This window comes from Rhinolophus sinicus, linkage group LG10 (assembly GCF_036562045.2).
Source record: "Rhinolophus sinicus isolate RSC01 linkage group LG10, ASM3656204v1, whole genome shotgun sequence".
Classification (NCBI taxonomy): domain Eukaryota; kingdom Metazoa; phylum Chordata; class Mammalia; order Chiroptera; family Rhinolophidae; genus Rhinolophus; species Rhinolophus sinicus.
The window spans coordinates 104,077,309-104,093,504 of NC_133759.1; the positions used below are offsets into that span (position 1 = coordinate 104,077,309).

At 33.3% G+C, this 16,196-nt stretch overlaps 1 protein-coding gene across 9 annotated transcripts in view; it reads left to right on the plus strand.

Annotated features, from left to right (window-relative positions):
* RANBP17 (RAN binding protein 17) overlaps positions 1-16,196 on the plus strand; it is a 255,586-nt gene that overhangs the window by 56,564 nt on the left and 182,826 nt on the right. For all 9 annotated transcript variants that reach the window (XR_012489874.1, XM_019741153.2, XM_074313890.1 and 6 more), the window contains one exon: positions 5,268-5,403. Coding sequence is in view for 8 of the 9 variants with exons in the window: in XM_019741153.2 (XP_019596712.2) it covers positions 5,268-5,403 (136 nt within the window). In the remaining variant the exon portion in view is untranslated. The remainder of the gene's footprint in view (positions 1-5,267; positions 5,404-16,196) is intronic.

Sequence of the window (16,196 nt, forward strand, 5' to 3'; positions counted from 1 at the left end):
GGGCTGCCAGGCAAGTGATTGAGGGCAGGGGTGGGTGAGAGGTGGTGGTGGGTTAGTGGGTGTGTAAGAAGGGCCAAGCACATCAAGGTGAGGCTTCCATACTTTGTCTCAAAAAAACATAAATATTTGTTTTAAAATACTGAGATTTTTCATTAAGTAAGAATGATGTTTTATGTAATACTTTAAAATATCGATTTGATATGAAGAAGTTCCAAGGAACTAGAACCGTAATACTGTTGCCTTCTGTGTTGTTACATGATAACTTTCTAACTCCTGGGAGAATACTACCAAATTAGAAGATCGCAAACCTCCTGCCAACAATCGATGTGCTAGTTTATCAGGAAAAGTTTAATATTCTTAAAAGCTCCCAATATTGTGATAATTATAATTAAAACATGTTGCTTTAACATATTTAAATATACCACTTTAACTTAGCAAGTAAATATATTTGTGCTCAGGCCATACAATTCTAATTAAATGGAGATCACTTAATTTTATAGTCATTTCAGTTTCATTCATCATAATCAGAATGAAAACCTCTTGAGAGATTCCCCAGGGATTTTGTCTTAGTCATCCAGTGTTCTTCATTTTGCGAGTGCTAGTGGAGTGGCTGCTGCATTCAAGCTCATTCCTGTCAGTTCCATCACCGTTTCTCCTTGTTGCTCTCATGTGCTCATCTCTGTCATCCTCATCATTCGTTGAAGACTTTGACAACTAGCTCAGAGTTTTGCTTTCTCTCCCAAACCCTACAATCATATAGATGACTTCAACTTCTTTCCCATCAGATCGTGGTACTCTCCTCTTCTCTACCCATAAGCTTCCGGTGGCTTCCCATCCCATATGAGACCAATTCCAAAGTCTGTGCCATGGTTCAAAGCATCTTCTGCTTGTCTGACCTCATTTTCTAGCCTTTCTCATTCAACTCAGCCACACTGTCCTCTTTGCTGGTTTTTGAGGATTCCCAATATGTTTTCACTTTAGGGCCTTTGAACTTTTCTGCTAGGACTGTTTCTCTCAGATGTTTATGTAACACTCCCTCACTTCAGTCAGGTGTGTCCTCAGATGGCTCTTCCTCCTTTGACCTGCCTATCTAAAATAACATTCTTAGTCTACTTTATTTTCTTTATAGTACTTATTTTCTCTTAACACCTATATGTTTATTCCACAATAAGGGAAGGAATAAGCTTTAACTGCTTTGTTCATGGTTGTATTATCTCATCTGCCTGGCAAAACCTTAACCCTGAAGTAATTCAGAGTTTTCTTTAACTTGTTAAGTGATAATAAAAGAAATTGCACACCTCTGCAGATAGATCCCATTGTCAATTAAGATACCTTTTTTTTTTTTTACATCAAATGAGCCCTCAGCATTACTTAGTGATTCTTTGTTGTTTTAGTAAAATCCTCGTTCTCTCAGCACTGTTTCTCTTTATCCTGTTCTATCCTAGACTATTAGGAATCCTCGCTATTCTCTTTGTAGTGTTTATTATTGCACTTATCATTCTTTATTCTAATTTCTTGTTTTATTGTTTTGCTTTGCATAAATAATAGATTTCTGGTGGACGGGAATATATGTATCTTGCTCATTGTTGTATTCTGAATACCTAACACACGTCTTCCATATAGTAGGCACTCGGATATGTGTTGACTAAATAATCATTTAGTTAATTGGATACCAAGGGGAATATAAAATGATTACCCAAAATTCATTTCTTTCTATTTGTAATAGTGTGTTTATACTTAGATCAAAATTGTTTAATGATATATTTCTCATCTTAGTCCCTCCGTGCTCTTTACCTAACAAGATTAAGGAAACATAAATGTAGGATGATAAATTGAAGCTGGAAGTGAATGTTATATATATATACAACACAAGCTTTGATCTTAAGCACTTGTTAGAGGTAGCCACAAATCTTTGAAGAACACTGTGGCAGAGACTGCTAGTTGTCCCATATCTCTTCTTCCCTTCTTCTGTGGTAATAGAATACCCGATTGTTTTGCTGGGCATGTGGCCACCTGAATAAAGACTAGATTTACTAGACTCTCTTGCAGCTAGGTATGGTTAAGTGATTATGTTCGGCAATTGGATGTAAGTGAATGTGGTATGTGCAACACACATGAACATAATGGGTGGAGCTGAAGAAGCCATCTTAGACCATAAAGTCATTGTGTGAATTGAGGCAAGTGTAACAACAAGATGGAAGGAACCTGAGTCCCTGATACACCATGGAGCACCAACTAGTCCTGGAGTGCTGCCTTGGATTTTTGCTTGAGAGACAAATAAACATCTATATTGTTTAAGCCATTATCTTGAATTTCAGGCACTTGCAGCTGAACTTTTTGTACAACTACCAAAACTTCTTTGATAAGTGGATCATTTACCCTCCTAGGAATTCTTTCCTACTTTCCAGGGGATGTCATTACCTCTTAGGAAATGCAAATTGGCAGCTTAATATGAGTTGTAAAGGCATCCCAACAAACTGTCTTGTGGTTTTGTATCTTCCTCGGATTTTGGAATGAATGCCATAAAAAGGAAATAAAAGTAAACAAGAGCAAGTATGTAGAATCACCGAAGAACTAGAGTAGGAAAGGAGAGGTTCTACTCAATAAAGAATTTGATAGTAAGACATGCCTTATAAGTCACTTAAAAAATCATCTGGATCCAGAGACAAAGTCTGATTTATGTATCCATTAATTTAACTAAAAATTATTCCAACAATCTGATAAGTCACCAATATACAGACTTTAAAAGTCAGCTTTGTTTCTTCTCTCCAAATTAAATAATAAACACATCTTCAGGGTGAGGGAGTGACACCTGGTCACAGTAATTCTTAAATTTGATCTTTAGTTTTCCTTCATAAATTTTTATAGTATTAAAGATATTTGGTAAGTGAAGGATACTGTTAAATGAGTAGCTTAATGTATAAATATAAGATATAACTATAAATGTAGTTGTCAAAATATTATTTCATAATACTTTGGCAATAAATACCAAGATTTTACAAGAAGTTTATACGCTGTAACCTAGACATTTGTTTCTAGAAATCTTTGGTAATAGGGAAGAGGACTGTAGTTATATTTTACTGAAATATGAGAATTTATATGAAAAACAGGATGATTAAATGTTAACATAGCCTTAATATTATACGACCATTAAAAATAACGTTTTGGAAAATTATTTAATAATATGAAAAAATAATTGGTTGAGATATATTTAGTGAGACAGATGAGTGGAATAGAATAATAGGTCCAGTAAGTAATCTGAATGCATAAATGAACTTAGTGTATATGATAAGGGGTAATTCGAAATGGTAAGTAAAAAGATAGAACTATACAAGAAGGAAATGGTTTTGAAGAAGCTGGGTAGCTATTTGGGAAAAAATGATGATTCATATCTCATAAGACATGTTCAAGATAAATGCAAATGTTATCATAGAGGTAAATGTAAAAATGTGAAACATGAAAACATATCAGATTCAGGTAAGATCTTGTTATTATGCAAAATCCCTAAAAGAAAAAATTGATACAATTTTCCACATAAGGAAAACAACAAAAACTTCTACATGGCATTAAAAAATACAATAATCAAAGTCAAGAGACATATGAAAAATGAGGAAAAATATTTACAGATCAATCACAGGGCTCTGTTTTCTAATATATAAAGAATTTGTAGAACTCAGCAATAAAAAGACACCGAATAGAAAAAATTGGCAAAGGATACAAATGAGCAGGTCACTAAAAAGGACCTGTTTAAGTCATAAATATGACTTAAAAACATGGAAAATTTTTAACCTCACATACATGACAGAAATAAAATTAAAACTACACCGCGATGCCATTTTTCACATTTCAATAAATCCTTAAGTTTAATATCCTGAAATATCTATGTGCATTTGGACACTCAGACTGATGATAGAAGTAAAAATTGTTTCAATTTCTGTGCAGGGCAATTTGGTAATAACTATCAAAATTATAAAAGTTTATATTCTTAAGCTAGTAATTTGACTTTTAGAAGTGTATATTGTAACTGTACATGTGTGAATGTGGTGCACAAAATTAATTTCAACATTTTTGTAACAGCAAAAAATTATAAACAACTTTAGCATCCATCGGAATGGGAATGTTTGAAAATATGGTACATTCATATGATGGAATGTTAAAGAGCTGCAAAAGAGAATAAGGAAGCTCCTTATGTCTAATATGGAAAGATCTGTGAGATATATTGTTAATGGAAAAAGCTGGATTTAGAACCATAAGTATAGTATGCTCCATATGTTTAAAAGAGTTGGGAGGATAATATATAGCCGTATTTGCCTGTACATGCATTTTAAAAAGTCTCTGGCAGGAAGCAAACTATCAACAGTGTGTGTATGTATGTTCTGTGTGCATAACTGGAGAAGTGGGTGGGTCAGGCTAGGCATACCTGTCTTTCTTTGAGTCCTGCTTCCTCTACAACCTCTACTTCTATCTCTTAAAACGATTGTTACAACATGCTGATTGCGTTAGCACCAGGCACTGGGTTGCCATCCACTGGAAAATTTTCATGAAAATAGATAATGAAAGGATATCTCTTTTGAAAATTCTAGACTAAGTTTTACATGATACTGAATTAAGTTTTTTTTCTCTAGGAAATTTAAGTTAACCTTCGGTTATTTATGATTTTCTGTTAATAATAGTTGTACACTTGTATTAAAATATTAAGGTCATCTTATAATTTATTTCAGGTGAAATTTTATTTATTAAAAAAGTGATATAACTTGATCGTTGTACCTCTTGATTTTTTTAAAATTTTGAATCATGTGACCCCCAAATATAGGATTATATGAAAATAGAAGGTTTAATGAAAAAAGTAAAACCCCAAACTACATGCTCAATATTATTCTTTATCGCTATAATTTTATATATGCATAGATATACCTGTGTATATTATATTCATAATAACTGTAGATACTTACAGCTATGTATATTATATATTTATATATATGTCATGTATTTATATATAATTTTTTTGTAAAATAAGTGTATGTGTAGGCTTGTATGCATGTATATGTGTATGTATGTCTTAGGACAAAAGACTGGAAGGAATTAGACCAAATTGTAGTATCTCTTAGTGGTAGGATTTTAATGCTTTTTAAAATACTTTGATAAGCTTTTATATTTTGTCACTTTTTACAGTAATTATATATATTGCATTACATTGACAGTGAATGTTTTAGTGTTGTTTTTTGAAGAATTTTTACTGAAGCTTTTTTTCTTTCCTTCATGAAAAGAGTTTTTCAGCTTATATCTTTAATGGATACCGGATTGCCTCAGTGTTCTAATGAGAAAATAGAGCTCGCAATTCTCTGGTTCTTGGATCAGTTTCGTAAAACATATGTTGGTGATCAACTTCAAAGAACCTCAAAGGTAGGTTTTTACTAGAGATTAAAAAATGTTATTGAAGATAAAGAAAGATGTTCACATAACCCCTTTGAGCTGAATGATATATTTATGCAATTTCTACATAAGAAATGTGATTAATCAATTGAAATCAAGTAATTGGTATTGAAGGCAATGTGAAATTAATTTGCTCTTTTTATGCCTACATTTACCATTTTCTTTGACGATTGATTGGCAGAATTAGTGAATGTTTTTATGTGGCTAGTCATTAAATAGTAAAGATTATTTTAAACACTTGAATGGATTTTGCCTTATTGTATTGTAGTTCAAGGTTTAAAACATAAGATTTACTCTTTTAGTAATTCTGGGGTTTTTCTGGACACTTATTTATTTATGAGGTTTCCAGTATATTTTTCACTCGTTCCCCGGCATTTTTACATGATATATTGCGATAACTAGGAGAGTCACACATATCTTTGAGAGGCCACAGTTAAATCACCTTAATGTGGCGAACTCTTGTCCTGTGATAATTGAAAGACATTACCATCAGGATATTTAGCTGAATTGGTCCTGAGGCATGATGGGGGTTATTGAGGGCATGTAGGGGACCCCTCACCCAGATCTTAATAGTACTTGTGACCCTGAATAGGACCTGTGAGATTTCTTCTTCTTCCTGGAAGAGTAACTCTTTCCAAATCCTTCTCTGTAACAAGTCCCAAGAATATTCTTACCTCCTTTGGATTTATAGTTTGTATTAGTAACGTTGAAGTGTTTCTTATTTGAAAAGTCTAGAAAAAAACTTTCTATATTGAACTGAGCTTTATTTTTTCCTGGGAAATTTAGCTCAACTTCCAGTTCATTTATGGTTTTCTGTTAATAATAGTTGTAAAGTTGTGTGAAAAAATATTTGTTCGATTTGGTTAAGATCATCCTTTAGTTTATTTCAGGTAGCTTTGTGGTTTTTTTTTTGTTTCTTGTTTCTTTTTTGTTTTTTGCTTTTTAAACGATAGCTTGATGCTTTCTTTGTCAAATATATTGTGATATTTTATTGCCATTTAGGATTAACATCAATAAAATTTTCTTAGAATTTAGCTGCGATTGAATGAGACCATTAGAAAGAAAAAGGAGTGGCTAGAAATAAATGTGTTAGGTTGGCACCAAGACAAATTAGAATCAGACAAAGTTACATGGTATGAAATTTATATTGGGTGCCTCTTTTAGAATACTAGGTGTGTTACTTAAAGGTTATGATTCTTTTATTTTAAATGTACCTAGGGAGTTTGTTATCTTGCTTTTGCAAAAGCGAATACTCGTGAAACATTACTAATTCAATATCCATTTGGTCGGGGTCTTAAATCAGAACTGTATAATATGGAGTAGAAAAGTCTTCAAATGTTGTGTTTAAGTCTTTGGAAAGAAATATGTAAAGTAAAAGTAGTTCTTTTAGGGTAGTGGTATTTGGGAAACATACACACACACACAGTATCTTTTAATATAAGGTCATTGTGAGAAAAGTGAATTATAGAAAATCAGTTTTTCTTTTTTGAAAAAGCTTACATATTGGGAAAAGAATAAATACATTATCAGACAGGTGTAGATTCTTTTATCAAAACTTGAACATTTTTGGTGTATGTATCTTACCATGTTTTCAGAGTTTATGCCTAAGATAATGTTATTTCTAAGACTTTCCTACTACATTATCCCAAAGTGAAGCCAGTGCTTTCTGCTTTTCTTTTTCTCTGGCTAGTTTTCCAATCTGCCTTTATAGGAACTGTTTTTGGGGGTCCTTAATATGTGCCGTGGCACTCTTCTGGGACCTTTTCACATTCTCTCTAGTCCTTAAAACAAGCCTGAGAGGTTGGTATTATTGTTCCCATTTACAAATGAAAGAACAGACTGTCGAAGACATAAGTTCTCTACATACTTTTTTCTGGCAACCAACTAAGGAAGACTAGATGGAAAATATTTTTTGGTCAGTGTATTGTCACATTGCAAATTGAGGCAGAAAAGGGGAGAGTGTGGATAATAGTAAGAGAATAATGTTTAGTGTGCACTTATTTTGTCTTAGGCACTGTACTCTTAAGCACAATCTCATTGGAGTGGGTCAGACAGAGTACAATTTACAAGGTTCTGCCCACTCTCTTTTCTATGTAGGTCACCGGTTTCATGCTTCATTACTCCGTACTTGTACTACGTACTTCATGTGTGCTAAAACTTTCTGCTCCTTTAAAAGTCTGCGTTCTGTGTCAGTTCTGGACCTTTGAACAAAATATTTCCTCTGCCTAGAACCTATTTCTTTTAAATCCATCTTCCACCTCCCTGCCTTACTCTGCTAACTCCTACTTACCTTTCACATCAGACACCCCATCTTTTAGGGTACCCTTCTTAACTTAAATTCTGGAAGTTTCTTTTCTCCATGTTCTATATAGCACCCTGTTTCCTATTTTAGCATTGTACCTTGCATTATAAGTATTTGTTAACAAAACATATATAAACCGTAATTTGGGTTAGGACTGTTTTTTTTGCTGTCATCTCGGAGTGCCTGGCATATTGCTTGTATGCTTTCTACTAGGTAATGGTTGAATGTATATATTTAGTAGAATTCCATAGAAATTGGATCTAGACCTCATGTATAATACTTTGAGGTAATAAAGGATATGTTCTTGAATGGGAAATAGTGCTGACTTTAGTGAAATTGTTTGGCAGTTTTAAATAAGACATACTATTAAGCATTTTGAAAATTTGATAGAAGCCTGCATATGCAAAATAATATAATTTATAGAAATAAGTGTTTTAGGAACCAAGGTGGAATCATTGAAGAGTCCTAATTGATATGCAGAATAGAAGTATGTCCTATAAGGGAGAAAGAAGAATCATAAAAGTTACTGTAGGCTTTCATTGAACAGATAGTCTGTGCCAAAGACTGCATAGCACTTGACAAGCATCTAATTTTTTCTCACAGGAACTCCATGAAAATAGTTATTTTTATTAACTCCTACCCCACCTCTTTTTACATAAAAATAGTTAATTGGAATAGTCAATTAATGTGTTTGTTATGTTTTGTTTTGTTTGAACCCAGGACACCTGATAACAGAGCCTATGCTATTAACCACTTTGCTATATTGTCTCCTGTTGGGTCTTTAACTAGGATACCGAATGGACCCTTCAAACTCAACAGGTTCAAAAAACCCTTTCCTATTTTGAGGAAGATTGACTTTGAACCCAAAATTACCACTTTATTCTTACTTCTTATATCTGATCTGTCACCTGATCTTGCTGATATTCTTTTCTAAATATCTCTCAGTTCCACTCCTTTCTCAGTCACTTTCCTTTTTATCCTCATTGTTACTACTGGTCATTTCTCACTGGATTTCAAAAGTCTTCTAATTGTCCTCTTTGTTTCCATTTTGCCTTCCCCCTCCAGTCCATTTTCCATACTGTCACCAGAGTAATCTTTTCTTCAGTGGAAAACCAGAGAGAGTAATATAATGAACACTCATATACCCATCATCCAGCTTTGTCAAATATAAATGCTTTGCCATATTTGCTTCAGATCTGTATATTTTAAGATTAAACGTTAATGACCTGTTGTTGCTTTGATTCTGTTCTTCTTCTTGCACAAAAGTAAGCACTATCCAAAATTTAACGTTATTTGTCTGCATGGTTTTATTTTCCCACATTTTATTTTATAAATATAAGATAATACTAGACTTTATAGAAAATTATTGATCAACATTGTTTTTGAGATTTATCCATGATACATGTGGTTCTAATTTTTTCTAATTATTGAATTGTGTTACAGTATGTTACTGTGCATTATGTATTTATTTTTTCTGTTAGTATATGTTAGGTTTCCAGTTTTAAAGTTTACAAAAAATGCTACAGTAAATATTGTAATATCTTTTTCTTCATGCATATGTATGAGTTTCTTGAAGGTGAATGCTAGGAGTGGAATTCCTGGGCTGTGCAATATGTATATATCTTTAGCTTTACAAGATATTATCAGGTTGCCCTCCTAAGTCTTATAATAGTTTGTTCTCCCTCCTCCAGCAGAGTAGGTATGTGTTGCTGTATAGTGTCATAATACTTGCTTTTGTCAGACTTTAAATTTTTCCAATCTTTAGGAAACATACTTCTTTCTGTGTCATTTATCTGCTTAAAATTCTTATTGGTTTCCCATTATTAACAAAATAAACTCCTTCTTATGGTCAAACTTTGCTCCCTTTGCAACCTTTTCTTTTTACACTGCATTCCACACTATGACATGATTTGTATGTGCTGCTGCCTCTTTCCCTCTTCCCTATGTCTGCTCATTATCCACTGAGTATTAATAAGTAACTGCTACACATTAAGACCAGGGATATAAAGGCAAATGGGATGGTCCATCTCCCTAGTTAAGTTTCCAGTTATAGAGCAAGTGAAGAAAAAACTATAAAATTTACCCACTTATATATTAAGACAGTATATAAAGAAAAGACTGAGTATTAAATAAGTGCTGCTGGGACATTTGATTATCTGTATATAAAAATTAGGCTTATTACTTCACAGCATACAAAAATCCCATCCAAGTACATTAGAGGACACAGTATGAAAAGCAGGAGATTATGATTTAGGGACAGGGAATGATTTTTTTAAGACATAAAAGCCCCAACTGTAAATCCAAAGGTTGTTAAATTTTACCCATATTAAAAGTAAAAACTGGATCAAAGAACACAATAAACAAAGTGAAAAGACAAACTGGACACAGGGTAAGACATTTGCAATACATGTAACCTAAAGAGAATCAATGTTCAGTTATAGAAACAATTTCTATGAATCAATAACAGAAAAACGCCCCATAGAAAAGCGGGCAAAAGATACAAGTAAACAGTTTACAGAAGAGGAAATCGCAGTTGCCAGTAAACATGAAAAGATGGTCTCCTTTCATGGACTCAGGGGAAGCAAATTAAAGGTGCAGTGAGATACTATATCATACCTATCAGCTAGAGACAATTAAAAAGTCTGACGAAAGTATTTGTGAGGAAGTGAAATAGCAAAAACTAGGGCAACCACCCAGAAAGGAACTAAAAATATATATAGTGAAAAAAATCATTAACGTTATTAAAATGTTACACTAGAAAAATATTTACTTAGTGTAAAAGAAAGCAGTATAGGAAAACTAGAGGAACAAAAAAGACATAAGACATTCAAAAAAAAGTAAAATGGCTTTCATAGACTCAACAATAGCAATAATAACATTAAGTTTAAAATGAATTATACAATTCAACCAATAGGTGGAGAATGTTAGACTGGATTTAAAAAATAAAAGGCAGGGAAAAAATATCCAACATGCTATCTACAGAACACACATTTTAAATTCAAAGATACAGATAGATTGAAACTAAAAGGATGGCAAAAGATACACAATCAGCAACCATAAAAAAGTTGGAATGGCTATACTAATATCAGAGAAAATAGCCTTTCAAACAAAAAAATAGCACTACGGATAAAGAGGGACATTTTATAATAATAAAATAGTCAAACTTTTGAAGAAGATAACAACAATTATAAACATGTATGTACCAAACCAAACAACCGGGGCCCCAAATACATGAAGCAAAACTGACAGAAATAACAGCAGTAACAGTTGAAGACTGATGCCCTAATTTTTACATTAATGGATAGAACAACTAAGCAGAGGATCTATAAGGTAGGAATAGACTTTAACAACACTGTAAACCAAGTAGACCACAGACAGCTATAGAACACTCTACCCAACAACAGCAAAATTTGCATTATTCTTAAGTACACATAGAACATTGTCCAGGATAGATCATGTGTTTGACCATAAAGCAAAACTCAATAAAAGGATCGAAATCATACAAAGTGTGTTCTCCAACCATAATGTAATGAACGGAAATCAATAACAAAGAAATTTGGAAATTTAAATATGTGGAAATTAAACAACACAATTCTAAATAACCAATGAGTCAAAGAAGAAATCACAAGGGAAATTAGGAAATACTTTGAGGTGAAAGAAAATGAAGACACAACATACCAAAACTTATCAGATTCAGCTGAAGCAGTACTTAGGAGTAAATAGATAGCTGTAAACACCTGCATTAAAAGAGAAGAAGCATGTTAAATACGTGGACTAAGCTTCCATCTTAACACATTGGAAAATAAGAAGAAACTAAACCTAAAACAAGTAAAAAGAAGACTATAATAAAGATTAGTGTAGAAGTCAATGAAATAGAAATTCAAACAATAGCAAAAATCAATGAAATCCAAACTTGGTTCTTTGTAAAGATAAACAAAATTGACAAACCTTTAGCTAGAGTGACAAAAAGAAGACTCAAAAGTACTAAAATCAGGAATGAAGTAGGGGACATTACTATTGACCTTATAGAAATAAAAAGGATTATAATGGAATAGTATGAACAGTTGAATCCCAGTAAGTTACATAATTTAGATGAAATAAAGTCCTAGAAAGACATACACTACTGAAACTGATTCAAGAAGTTAATAGAAATCTGAACAGACGTACAACTAAAGAGATTGAATTAGTTATCAAAGATAACCCACAAAGAAGAGGGCAGGCCCAGATGGCTTCCCTCGTGAGCTCTACCAAACATTAAGAGAATTAATACCAATTCTTCATAAATGCTTCTGAAAAGTAGAAAATGAGAGAACACTTTCCAACTTGTTTTATGAGGCCAGTTTACTCTTCCTACCAGAACCATACAAATACATCACAAAAAAGAAAACTACTCACCAATATCTGCTATGAATATAGATGCAAAAAAGAAAAAGAAAATACGAGCAAACTGAATCCAACAACTTATAAATGCTTTGCCTTGTGATCGGGAGCAAGACAAGGATGTCTCTTTACTTGTGTTGAACATTGTACTAGAGGTTCTGGTCAGGGAAATTAGGCAACAAAATGAAACAAAAGGCACCCAGATTGGAAGGGAGAAAGTAAAACTATCTGTTCACACATGAGATGTCCTTGTATATAGGAAATACTAAGAATCCACTTGAAAACTATTAGAACTAGTAAATATCAGTTAGTTTGCAGGATAGAAGATCAATATAAAAATCAATTGAATTTTTACACACTTGAAGTAACCAGCCTGAAAATTAAGTGAATAAAACATAGCATTCATTTACAATAGTATTAAAAAGAATTACATACTTAGGAATAAATTTAACAAAAGAAGCGCAAACCTTATATAAACTGAAAACTAAAAAACACTGTTGGAACAAAGTAAAGAAATGTAATGAATGGAAAGATATCCCATGGTCATGAATTAGAAGACTCAATATTATTACGATGGCAATACTCCCCCCCACCCCCGCCCCAAGTTGATCTACAGTTCAACACAAGCTCTATCAAAATCTTAGCTGTGTTCTTTGCAGGAATTGACAAGCTTATTCTAAGATTCATATGTAAATTTAAAGTACTAAGAATAGCCAAAAAAATACTGAAAAAGAAGAGCACCAGTAATTTCCAAACTCGCTACAAAGCAACAATCATGAAGACGGGTGTGGTGCTGTCACAAGGGTAGACATATAGGTCAGGGAAATAGAATTGAGAGTCCAGGTGGAAAACCTCACGTTCACCGTCAGTTTATTTTCATAATATAATGCAAGGGTGAAAGAATAGTCTTTTCAACAAATGATGCCAGGACAACAGGATATCCACATGCAAAAGAATGAAGCTGAACCCCTATCTCCCACCATATACAAAAAGTAAGTCAAAATGAAAAGGACCTAAATGTAATAGTTAAAATTATGAATCTCTTAGAAGAAAATATCGGAGTAAATCTTTATGACTTTGGATGGGGCAATAGTTTCTTAGATATTACACCAAAAGCAGAAGCAACCAAAGGAAAAAATAGATAAATGTGACTTCATCAAAATGGATAACTTTGTGCTTCAAAGGACATCATCAAGAAAATAAAAATGCAACCCACAGAATGAGAGAAAATATGTGTAAATCATTTATCTGATAAGGGACTTGCATCTAAAATATATAAAGAGCTCTTCAAACTCAATAAAAGATAACCCGATTTAAAAATGGGAAAATAATTTGAATGGACATTTCTCCAAAGACACACAAATGGCCAATAAGTACATGAGAAGATGTTTAACAACACTATAATTCATGGAAAATTAAATCACTGTAATTCAGGGAAATTCATGTCAACACTATAATGAGATACCACTTCACATCCCTAGGAGGGATTTAATCATAAAGATAGATAATAACAAATATTGGTGAGGATGTGGAGAAGTTGGACCGTCGTACACTGCTGGTGGGAATGTAACGTGGTGCAAACAGTTTGGAAAACTGTCCAGCAGTTCTTCAAAAAGTTAAACAGAGAGGTTCTATACAATCCAGCAATTCCACTCCTATGAATATACCCAAGAGAAATGAAAACACACATCCACATAAAAACATTACACAGCTGTTAACAGAATCATTATTCCTAATAGCCATAAAGTAGAAAAAAATCCAAATGTCCATCAACTGAAGAATGGATAAATAAAATGTGGGATATACCAAAATGGGATATTAATTCAGTCATCAAAAGGATTGGAGTATGGATACATGCTACAATTTTAATGATCCTTGAAATCATAATGCTAAATGAAAGAAGACAGCTATAAAAGAACAAATATTGTAAGATTCCATTTATGTGAAATTTCCAGAAAAGGCAAATCTATAAAAACAAAGTAAATTATTGGTTGCCTAGGAAGGGTATCTTTTTTGTGGTGTTGAAAATATTCTGAAGCTGACTGTGATGATGGCTGCAAATACCTGTTGATATACTAGAAACCACTGAATTGTATACTTTAAATATCTGAATTGCGTAGTAGGTAAATGTCTCACTTATTACCAAAATAAGACAAAAACTCACTTTTAAAACAGGGAAAAGATTGAAACAAGCACATCAAAAGAAGATATCTAAATGGCCAATAATCACATAAAAAGATGCTCAACATTGTTGATCATCAGTGAAATCAAATAAAATACCAATATACACCTGCGAAACTGGCTAAAAAGGAAAAAGACTGATAAAACAAACCCTTGATGATGGTGTGGAATACATGAAATATCATACGTTGCTAGTACGGGGTGTAAATTGATGAAACCATTTTGGAAAATTATTTGGTGATATCTACTAAAACTGAACATAGCTTATCCTAGAATTCATCAGTTTCATTCTTAGGTATAAACCCAGAAGAAACGAGTATATATCCACCAAGTGACATGTACAAGAGTGTTCATAGTAGCTACATTGATAACATCCAAGAACTGGAAACCCATGTCTATCAAGAGTCAAATGGATACATATGTTAATGTACAATCGGTCATACAATGTAATACTACACAGCAGGAAAAGAAAAGAAAAAACATTTTGCTGCATGCAAAAATTTGGGTGAATTTATGATAATCAACTTAGCCATGATGATAAATGAAAAAGTTAGACACAAAGTGTACGTACTTTATGATTCTACTTAACAATTCACAGTCAAAACTAATTTATGGTGATAGAAGTCAGAATGGTGGTTACCTTTGGGAAGAGTGAATATATTGACTGGAAAAGTTGAGCAAGGTAGCCTTCTGGGGAGCTGTAAATATTTTTATCTTGATGGGAGTGACATGAGTGCATGCATATGTAAAAATTCACTGAGCTTATTATGATTTAAGCACTTTAGTGTATGTATGTTATACCTCAATAAAATTTTTTCACAAGAGATTATTCATAGAAGCCTGATGTGTAATTGTGAGAACAAAAGGAAACTTGTCCATTAGCAGGTCAATGGATAAATAAATTTTTGTAGAGTCGTACAATGGGATTCTGTACAGCAATGAAAACAATCATTCATTTTTGAATAAATAAAAAAGCCCTCCATATTTTATTTAAGAAGTTGTAGAAGGATATAGATGTAATATGATACTCCCTATATCAAATATGTTAACATTATATGTTCATGAACTCTATATAGAAATGTAAAACTTTGCATGGCAGTGGTAAACACTGAATTCAGGATCGTGATGATCTCTTGTTGAGCAGATGTATGGAGTTAGGTAAAAAGGCACAAGAGACTTCAGCCATAATGTCTTATTTCTTGGTCTGCATGGTGGTTTTGCACGGGTGTTGAGTGTTATTATAATCTGTTCCTTTTTTTATATTTGAGATTTTTAACCTATAAAACAAATAATTGTAAGCACTCCAGTTTAACATAGCAAGTCTAATATTCACGTTTATCCTCTGTAACTTACAACCCTACTGTAATGACTGTAAAGTAATGAAAATACATATTCTTATAAGGGAAAAATGGGAGAGATGCTAAGCAATGAGACACTTGAAGCCAGCAACCAGATATATAAGTTGTATTTGTCCTAATGTACCTGAGAGAGCTGAACCTTAAATGCTTGCAGTGGAGGAAGCCAATAATTAGGGAGATGATTTGCACTAAGAAAAGCCCAGAACTCAGAGATGTGAGCTACCTTTGAAGGCTAGGGCTCAAGGTATTGCTGAAAATAGGAGAACGGATTTAAAATGCGTGTTAGCATTAGTTAGATTCCCATGGCACCTGCCTGCCCCAGCGTGACTAGCGCCTCCGCTCCGGTTCTTGCAGGAGACAGGAATTTGTTTTACGGAAGTTTAAACAGCTGGGGATGAGGGAGACACTGAACCGAAAATGCTCCCAGACGTTCCTCAACAACACTAAGCTGGGTGTGAAATCCCGAAGCAGGAGATTGGTGAAATGCAGTAGGAGTAAGGAGAGTTTCACAGATACGGAGGTGTGGATCCCCATTTTAAAAA